The sequence below is a fragment of the Impatiens glandulifera genome, chromosome 8, assembly GCF_907164915.1.
Source record: "Impatiens glandulifera chromosome 8, dImpGla2.1, whole genome shotgun sequence".
Lineage (NCBI taxonomy): Eukaryota > Viridiplantae > Streptophyta > Magnoliopsida > Ericales > Balsaminaceae > Impatiens > Impatiens glandulifera.
In genome coordinates this window covers 7,885,641-7,896,523 of record NC_061869.1, presented here as the reverse complement: position 1 = coordinate 7,896,523, position 10,883 = coordinate 7,885,641, and the positions used below count along the sequence as shown (strand labels likewise).

General features: G+C 31.7%; 1 protein-coding gene and 1 pseudogene across 1 annotated transcript; one reads left to right on the top strand and one right to left on the bottom strand.

Moving 5' to 3' along the window:
• The first annotated feature begins 236 nt into the window (after nt 1-236).
• LOC124912655 (myosin-binding protein 3-like) lies at nt 237-3,987 on the top strand. The gene is made up of 3 exons (XM_047453302.1): nt 237-1,192; nt 2,601-3,547; nt 3,656-3,987. Exons 1-3 carry the CDS (start codon nt 520-522, stop codon nt 3,713-3,715), a joined length of 1,680 nt encoding a protein of 559 aa, XP_047309258.1. The 5' UTR covers nt 237-519; the 3' UTR covers nt 3,716-3,987.
• Nucleotides 3,988-8,242: 4,255 nt separating this feature from the next.
• Nucleotides 8,243-10,883, bottom strand: LOC124912346 (annotated as a pseudogene).

Genomic DNA, 10,883 nt, shown 5'->3' with positions numbered 1-10,883 from the left:
TTCATTTATATCAAATTACAATTATTTTAAAAAATTTAAAATTTAACATTTTTACATGAATAATCACATACTAATTATCTTCAATGATATCTCTAAAAATTTAGATAATATGTTTCCCCTTGTGAATATAATTGAGAAATTGTTAATTGATGTTATTCTAAATCTAGAAATATCCTATATTTTGAATGAAAATATGATTGAAAATGACATTATTATTTACAGATGTTTCATCCACAAGACAAGAAGGGGATGATGACTCATCTTCGTTAACAACAACAATTTCTATATCCTCCATTGCAAGTTAGGGCTTCGCGTCCATAGAATCAATCATTTCTAGAACTGTCCGACCCAAAATAAGTTTTTGATCAGGTAACTCGATCTGGGTATGTATGATTCTCTCAACTGTTGACAATTCCGAGAGAAATTGAAGGCACGATTACGGCGAGGAGAGGTATTTATCTATCTATCTATAGCTTCTTCAATTCGAATCCGTTTTGGGTATTTGAGGATTTAGCATAAATGGCTTGTCAGACAGTAAATTCCTGGACATTTTCGGACATAGTGGGTGCTTTTGTTGAGCTTGCAATTGCTTACTTCTTACTTTGCGCCTCATCTGTTGTCTTTATCGCCTCAAAATTTCTTGGTGTATTTGGATTGTCTTTACCCTGTACTTGCACTGGTATTTTGGGAAATAGTTGTTTGCATAGACTCTTATTAGTTCATTGCCTAAATGAAGATGTCTCTTCAATTCAACTTTCTTTGAAGAACAATCACCCTTTTGAATCAATTTTGGAGAAAAATCAGGACTGTCAATTGAACCTGCGTTTGGTTAGTGATTCAAAGAAGAAGGAAAAACATCGCGGAATTGAAAATGCTGCATCTTGTAGTTCTGTTTCTAGTGCTAGAGACTTTGGAAAGAACTCATTTCATATGAAGAAAATTGAAGATGGAGTAGGTTCAACGCATAAACAAGAGAGGGTCACGAATGAAAGGGCGAGAAGGGGATTTAGACGTCGTAAGAAGGTTTTATCTGATTATGGGAAGGAGAATGATTCATCCGTTTCGCCCTATCATTCTTCAATCTCTCAAGTGGGAGATGTTTGTCACTCAATGTCGAGTATTCACTACAAGATGGGTAGAGAGAATGCACCACTACCTGCTGATTATGGATCAAATACCATTGGTTTTGGAGGTATGACTTGCTTGAAACTTCTCTTTAGACTTTTGTGTTGTATCTATCTTGATTGTATTTAGCATTCCTTTATTGCAACTTCTTTTTTGTTATAGCATCAGGAAATCACTAAGAAATTGAGACAATTGAGCTATAGTTACTTTCTTAGATACCTTTTAGGCTTGTTTTTCATGACTCAGTTGTTTTGAATAAGGCATCATTAGCCTATATAACTACAGAGTATCATAGCCTATCCAGTGGCGGAACAAAGTGCATGTGGGTAACTTCTAGAATCCTAAAAGAGGGTGAGTTTGGGACTAGTAACGTAATTTGGGTGAAATTGTGATGTCCCAAATCCGTAAATCGCAATAAATTCTCTGTACAAGTGTGAGGCTGTCAAAAATTTAAGCCATAGTTATCTTCTTTAAGTAATATTTTTAATGTGTGTGTGAAAATTCTTAGGTAACTTTTATGTTTGGGTTGTGGTGGCTGAAGTATTTTATTTAAGATATCTATAGCGGTATAGCCTATATTCTCATAAACGTTGATTATATGCTGCTTTGGGAGGTTAAAAATGGTTATCATAGTGTAATAAAGTGTCACGTGGACCGCCTCTTGAATCCTGCGGGAGCAAAGTGAAACGGGTCACTTCTAGACACTAACTGAGGCAAACTTGGGATTAGTAATGGAATGTGACAAACCCGATGCATGTCTAAGTTGAGGGAGGTTGTGATGTCTCGTTACCAGAAATCACAAGATTAGTTTCTTAAGGGTGAAGCTATTAAGATATAATTAATTTCTTAAGTGTTTTTTTCAGCATAAACTGTGGTAGATTAGTTGTTGACCAAGGTATATTAGCCTATATTAGCTCCGTGATTAATCAAAATACCAAAAATGTACATAATTTAAACCAAACCAAACAAGACATTATCTTTCCTTGATTTTCTAGCTTTTGCCACTCCCCTCTAGAAAAATCACAAGAAAAAGAAAGTTTGAGGCTATTAAGTTATAGTTATCTTCTTTTAAGTAATTTTTTAATTTGTTTGTGTGAAAATTCTTAGGTAACTTTTAGGCTTGGATTGTGAATGCTCTTTTGTTTTGCTTAAGCCTTAAGGTACCTAAATTTTAGGTCTGAGTTGTCAAAAATTGTAACTAAATTCTCGAGACTAGTAATGGAACACGAAGAACCTCAACCTGTCGCATGTTTAAGTCGAGGAGATTAGAGATTATCCCATGTTTTGTGGATCTTAGGATCCAGAACGTCAGAAATATAGTGCCAAGGATCGAATTTTATGCATTCCTTACAAATAGTCACATTTTGGCTATTTTGGAGGCAATTAGACTTGATTTTCTAAGAATCAACATGCATGGAATCATTCTCACGTTGTTTTTGAATTACACTTCTCATTTAAATGGCTAATACTTGTAGATCTTGGAGAAACAGCTCCACAGGATTTTGAACGGGAAAATAAGCTCATAGAAAGATCTTCATCTTCTTCCGAAGAGAATATGAGAACGGCAGTCTCTAAGGAAGAGAAAAATGACACCATAGGAATCTTAGAACAAGCTCTCGAACAAGAACGAGCTGCTAAGGCAGCTCTTTATCTCGACCTGGAAGAGGAGAGAAACGCTGCCGCCAGTGCAGCAGACGAAGCCATGGCCATGATTTTACGTCTTCAGGAGCAAAAAGGATCAGTGGAAATGGAATCCAGGCAATACCACAGGATGATTGAAGAAAAATCTGCTTACGACGAAGAAGAAATGGACATTCTCAAAGAAATCCTAACACGAAGAGAGAACGAAAAACATTTCTTGGAAAATGAAATCGAAGCTTACAGGGAGATGCATTATCTCGAAAACAAGCCTTTGCAAGATGAAATCCAACTTCTCCCTTCTTCATTTAACCTCTCCGAAGATCCAGTTTCGAATGATGAAACACTTTTGGGATTGGATACTGAAGAAGATTCTCAAGAGAAGAAAAGCGGTTGGTCGTCAGCAACAGAGTCGTCAGACGCATATAACTACTTCACGACGTCGAGATCCTCAAGGCGGGTTGGAAGAAAGAATTTGGATAAGGGCTTGCCGCCTCTGGGTAATTCGAAAGAAAAGGCTGCGACTAAAATGAAGAGGAATTCTTTGTCGGCAGTTGATACTGAAAGGTTGAAAATCGAGAACGAAGTTGGGCTGCTGAGAGAAAGATTGAGAAACATTCAAGCGGGAAGGGAGAAGATTAAACTACCAGTTGATTATCCAGAAAGAGATAAAAATCAGTTGCAGCTTTTAGAGGACATTGCTCGCCAGCTTCGAGAGATTCAAGTGCTTACAGAACCGGGGAAGGTTCCTCGTCAAGCTTCTTTGCCTACAACACCCCCAAAGGTACCAATCATTTCAACCATCAAATCATTCAAAAACAACATATTTTAAAACAAAAGACCATCCAATAACCTTAAGTTTCATATGATCCTTATTTGATATGTTTTTCAGGTTCAATCAAAGAAAAGTTGTGTCCGAAGTGCATCAATGGGTATTCTGAATAACCCTTAAAGGTACTATAGTTAAGCCACCCGGTTTATTCTCTTCTGCAACTGAAGATGGTACGAAGAAATAGCTTGGATTATGGGTATAGATAGATCAAAATGTTCTGTTTTTGAATCTTGGATTTTACTGGTTTAATATCTGTAATTAGAATAAATTAGGGTCTGCCCTGTTTCTACTATCAATCTTGGATCTCTAATCTGTATCAATAAATACAAAAGACATCTTTTCCATATAAAAATGTAGAAACAATTTTGCAGAATAGATTTATAAACATTTTATATTCTCTTCAAAATGTATTGCTGCTGCCTGATGAAAACCAGAAAACTTCAATGAAGAAGGCAAACCAAATTAAAGAAGATTGCGATCTGAAGTCAAAATATGAACTGAAGTTATATGATAAGATTTTAGCCCCAAGTTTAACCGAAAAACATCTGATTTGTTGTCGGTTATAATGGTGTCAGGAATGATGTTCCAACACGTGATTGGACTTAAAATTCTCTTCTATTAGATTTAACGTTTTGCCACATCATTCCGACACCATTCATGACACTAAAATTTCGCTCTATGTCATTACTCTAAAAAAGACCATCAAGAAAACTATCTTCTTAAAAAGAGTACATTGTGAATTTACCTTCTCTCGTTTATTAATTTTTTAATTTAATTCATTATTTGTTTATTTAATTTATAAAAAAAAAATTAAAACTTACTTTTATTTATTCGTTTGATCAATCATATTTTTATTTTATAAGTCTACTCCAATAAAATTCCAAACATGTCTTAACTCCAATTTCTAAATCCGTTGAAAAAAAAATACCTATAGTTATAAGAGATTCTCTCACTAATACTAATGATTGGGACCTCAACTCAATAATAGAAGAGTAAAAAATCTTAAACAAAGTTAAAAAATTTGTTATTTTTTTAAGCATCAAATTGCGCCACCACGTCATTCACTCTCCCATATTCCCTTCCCGAATCATTTTTTAAAAATAATATTATAAAAAATCTTAAACAAAGTTGAATTTTGAATTAAAAAAAATATTGAAGATGGTTCAATCCTCTTATTTTTAGTTCTCCAACCGAGATCCATGAATGTGGTGTTGAAATTTGACTATACAGATGGTTTTCATTATTCGAATGAAAATTAGAATTCAAGAATAAACTTGAATGGATAAGTCCTAAAAATAAAATCATGCGTCTCATATTGGAAAAATAGAAAAATTTAATATATTTATGTTATATTAATAAATCATATATAATATGATATTGTGGTAATCTTGCTTTTAAAATTAAATAACTTAAATTAGAGTTGTAAAGTTTAAATATTTTATTTTAAAAGATAAAAAAAATACAACATTACTCGTTATTAATTTTCCATTCATTAGATACATTTAATTGGCATAAAAATAAATTGATATATTTTTAAATTGAATGAGTAATTAAAAGAGATATTAATATCAATAAGAAGATAAAAAATAAATATAAATAAAAAATAATAATATTTATTTAATGTTTAAAAATTTTAATAAATTATGAATAATATATTAAAATAAAAAATAGAACACTTTTATTTTACATTTTATTCACTTCGATAAAAGAACTTATATTTTCACATATTTTTTTTCAGATGAACCTCTCATCTCGTGACCTTACACTTTCATTTTGGTCAATCAAATATTTGATTCGTATTTTTTAATATTTAGCATATTTATCTCACGTTTTGATCAATCAAATATTTGATTCATATTTTTTAACAATTTTCAATTGATACTGGTCTATTATTCATCGGCAAAGCACATCTCAATCACACTTTGTTAAAATGTTGTACTTGTTTTGTTAGGTTGCAATTTCGAAACATACATATAACATTTTTTATTTTATTTTTAACCGTTTTAAATTTATGTGCATATCAACCCACAATCCAACCTAAATATTCATTTACTCTCACATATATATATACAAATTAACCAGAACTCTCCACCCGACAATTCGAATACTTTAGAATTAAACACCATATTATATATATATATTATATATATATATATTAGTTAAAAAGTTTAATCTATATTGTTAAAAAGTCACAATCCGACTCAAATATTTATTTACTATCACATATATATTTAAATTAATCACAGCTCTTGACCCGGTAATCCGGACACTTTGAAATTAAGCATCATTATATATATATATTAGTTAAAAAGTTGAACTTATATTGTTAAAATGTCCCGCGTTTATCAAATTTGGTGTTTAATTTAAAATAAAAAATCTTAGTAGTTATTTGGTTAAAGGGTCGTACTTATTTTGTTAAGTTGTAAGTTTGAAACATATATTTAACATTTTTAATTTTATTTTTAACCGTTTTAAGTTTATGGGCGGGTGAACCAACAATCCGACCAAAGTATCAATTTACTTTCATATATATATTCAAATTAATCACACTTATCGACCCGACAATCCGAACACTTTAAAATTAAACATTGTTATATATATATATATATATATATATATATATATATATATATATATATATGCAAATAAAAGATTTTCTAATCAAATTTTACGTTGAAACATTTCAAATGCAATTTGCATTAAATTATTTTATGTAATCGTTAAAGAAATTAAACATTATGTTGATTGAATAATTTATTTGGATATAACTTCTCAATTGCTCACTTATTGTTTAATACAATAGCGATTGGAGAACTAAATGGCCTCTTCCTTCAATCATCATAAATGAAGTTTAACATTTTTTCACTTTGAACATCACAAGAAGTTAACTACTTTGTTTTTCAGAAGAAAAAAAAAAAAACATTTTCATTGATCATTTTAATTGTAGCTTCACATAGTTAATTATGTTTCGATGATTCAAAATACGTTGGTCAAGTTCGTTGTGTAGTGATTCTAGTACTGAATCACTACTAGATTCGTTGTACATTGGGAGACAGTCATTAGGTAAAATAACACAAAAAGATTACGGTGGAACTTATTTAAATTAAATATGTTAAACACATGTCTGAATCAACCATTAATTTCAGTGATATTGTTTCTTTGGATATTATAATTTATTTAACTTTTTTTTAACATTATTATATTTATTTTTTGTAATATTAAAGACAAGATTAAAGGACTCATTTTGTAATAAGTTATAGTAATTTTATTGTGAAAAATAAAATCAAATAGAATGGATTTTAATGAATAAGTTAGATAATTTAGATAACTAAGAAGGATAAATTTGAGCAATTATTGTACGATATCAAGCTAATAAGTTAAGCCAATAAAGCTCAAAACTACAATCTATTCTTTCCCAACCCCAATTTTTTTCATTTGAGCTCTCAATCCGAATAATGAGAATTTGTTATGGATTACTTCTTAAAATAAATAAATAAAATAAAATATATTTGTAGTGATCAGTTTAATTGTAAAAATTGTGTAAAATATTGAAAGAGTGAAAATATTATTTAAATAATTAGTTATAGTTTATATGAGAAACCATAATATTTAAATAACATTGAATGTGATAAAAGTTCATGACTGACAATACTCAACATGTTGAGTGCAAACAAATCAACATGTTGAGTGCAAGTAATTATATAATTCTACACTCCCTTCAAGTTGGGTAAAAGATATTGAGAGTACCCAACTTGTCACATAACTTCAAAATTCCACTTAGGAAGAGTTTTGGTGAGAATGTAAGTCACCTAATAAGAAAAGCCTTGGGCAGCTATGAGAGTGGAGAGGATATTATCGAGTAGATGAAAATATTGATGATATTCTTTCCATTTGATTAATTCTAATTCATGTTTCACTTCGTCAGAAGAGTGACTCTTGGCACTTGACACTTGGACGACAGATGAAATGTTGGAAAAAATATGTCGCTACACACGAAGATGTACAGATTCGGCCGAGATATAAAGTGCAATTTTGAAAAGACATCTCACTTGCTTAACATAGTGTTAACATAGTGGTGATAAAATAGAGATAAAAAATACTTAAGAAATATGAGATAATATAATCATTTGAGTTCTCCTCCAATGATTTTTTTTCACCATTGAATGAGACAACGGAAAATTGTGAACATGTTTCTTTAAGATATAAAACCTGTTCTGAAACCATGTAGAAATTGAGAGAGAGAAAATACTATTTAGATAGTGAATTGAGGTTTATACGAGAAATCCTAATATTTAAAGGATATTGAGTGGGATAGAAATAAAGACTATTGAAGATAAACAAAGTAACATGTTGAGTGCAAGTAATTGCATAATTTTACTAATTGTAAATAAATTGTAAAATTTCATTAAAAAACAATTTAAGACTAATTATTTATAAGTTATGAAATAACTAAAAAGCTTCGAGACATCACAAAACAGATACAATGATTACAAGGAAACAAAATAAATAATAACTCTATTCAAATAAAATATAATTCATTTTTATTAAATTTACTTACCATTTTATATTTGAATCTTTGTCACTTAATATTTCATACTCCTCATAACTTTAAATTAGTTTAATAAAACTGAAAATCGAATTACAACTTCAAAGAGGACATCTATGAGGTTGTCTAACAATGAAGATTTGATCTCCAGCAATATTATACATGTCCTGATTCCTATGCCATGTCCAAAGAGCATGACTCTCATTCTTCACCTCTAGAATTCCATGCCCAAAGCTACTTTCTCTATACGCACTAAAATCAGGCTGTCGATCCCAACAGTACTTACCAGCCGCAGGTCCTGAAGTGAAATTTAACGCACACGCCATGTTCTTACTCGGGCAGTTACCAGGCTCATCCGCATGCGGTTTCGCCATCTTCTCTCTATTACCTCCATCTCCAATAGTTATGTAAACAGGTCCACATGGATCCAATTTGTAATTATAGACTCGGTTCGACCTCTCATATGCATGCACCTGCAAAAATGATCTCATCTGGTTTAAGTGTTTCTAAATAAATTTATTGACAGATTCCCAAATGGGCACGTGGGAGGATGAGTTCACAACATACATGTCCATTAAAGACCATGTCAACTCGGTATTTGTATAGCAAGTTTTCGACAGCAATTCTCATACACTCAGCTTCTCGATAATGCGCTTGATAGGAATTATACCAAGGGGGGTGCCATGTAGCTATTAGCCAAGGTGTCACCTTTCGATTCACTCTTGCAAGGTCCCTCTTCAACCATTTGTATTGATCAGCTACAAAGAAATAAAGAAAATTAATCAAAGTTTTGGTTATATTCATTTAGATATCTTTAAGATAGGAGAATGATGATCGATCTTACAGGAGACGTCGTAATCTATGTAGGCTCCCAGCATTATGAAATGTATTCCACCTGCACTAAATGAATAGTACATAGGGGAAAATGAACGGCTTTCTTTGGAGGGGAAAGCAAACCGAGATTTGTAAGCTACAAATGTTAAATCCTCGGCTTGCTTTTCAAGTTCATGATTCCCTTCTATAAACATTATAGGAATTTTGGACAAAACGGGCTGCATATACCTGTAAAAGAAAAAAATAATCAAATCAATTCACTCTTGTTGAAATTTGGTATAAGCTTAATAAATGTATGATGATTGAAGATGCTCTTAAAATGGGGAACAAGATGAAATATTAGATAATTATCATAACTAAAGACAAATTTTTTTGTCAAATTTATATAAATGTATGTTTATAGCCAGCATTTTGAAATTTGGAAGGAAATTATACAAGAATCGTGAAACTTGAAAAAGAGATACAAGACCGCACAGTTATTCAAAGTAAAATGTAAACCAAATATCTCATATTCGATTTTCATGAAATTTGAAAAAGAGATACAAGACCATACAGTTTAAAGTAGAATATAAATCAAAGATCTCATATTCGATTTTCACTTAATTAAAAGGGGTCATGCTAGCCCCGAAAAAAATGAGAATATAGAACAAAGAGGAAACTTGTTTAGCAATTGGATAATTTCTTTTAGAAAACCAGGGTTTATTCTCCAGAATAAGCTAACACGAACACGAACACGCCCACAACCATTACTTTTCACTTACATTCAAGACATTCTTAATGGAAATCGAACTTGCAATCATTTATTTTTTCTTTAAGATTGACTACTATGCAAGGAATGAATCACCAATCGTTTCATGTTCATCAATAATGTCTCTACAACATTTGTTCTTTCCATTAGCTAAATTTGATAATAAAAAAATGACTTTTCCAAAAAAGAAAAACAGCATTAGAAGTGAATTTTACCTGCCCCAATAATCCCAACGCGGCTGATAAGTCTCATGAATGGGAGTTTTCGGAAACGAGCAAGAGTAACAATCGGCTCCAGTTCCATTTGTGAGATAAAGATTAGCATAACTTACATCTCCAACCAATAGTATAAGATCAGGGTTGTTCTTTACCATATGTCCAACAGTTGAAGTTGTATTATAAGTAAGACCGAGATCTCCCACCATAGCAATTCTTCGAGGGTAACTCCTCGGACCAGGAATAGGCATTGTCTTAAAATGATGAATTCCACTAACAGCCCCAATTGAAGGATCTCCACATTGATAATAATACACTGTATTAGGCTTCAAACCTGCAAAATGACACCATCATAAACATAATTCTATCGAATCGAATCAAATCAACACATCATTATGATTATTTATAAAACTATCAACCTGTGAGACGAACATGGTGAATGATTCCAGAAGTATAATTCAAAAGACCTTTAAAAGGATAAAGTTGATTATATATCAAAGATTCACCAACAGCTTTACGAACTAGATCATGTTTCAACTTTCCAAAATGAACAATACTAGCTACACTTCTAGGGTTTAATGGATGAATCCTATTCCCAATCTGAAACTCCCCTGTAAAGTAAAAAACAGAAATGAATCAAATTTAGGTAAAAATGATAAAACTCCAAATTGAAATGCATGCATACTTACCAGTAATCCAAGAAACCCAAATTGAATCATAGGTTGAAGAAAGAGTCACAGATATTTGCTCAGGTTCAAACCCTTTAACCTTCCTCTGAACACGATGATCCGTCTCCGGCAAATCAACGGCGTGTCCTCTTAGACTTGTGTCAAGAGGAACGGTGACAGGTTTGAAAGGTCCGTCGAGTGTCGTCGGAATTCCACGACGAGCAGATGATAGATTCAGGAGTATTGAAAGGAAAGATAGATATATTAGTAAAGCCAT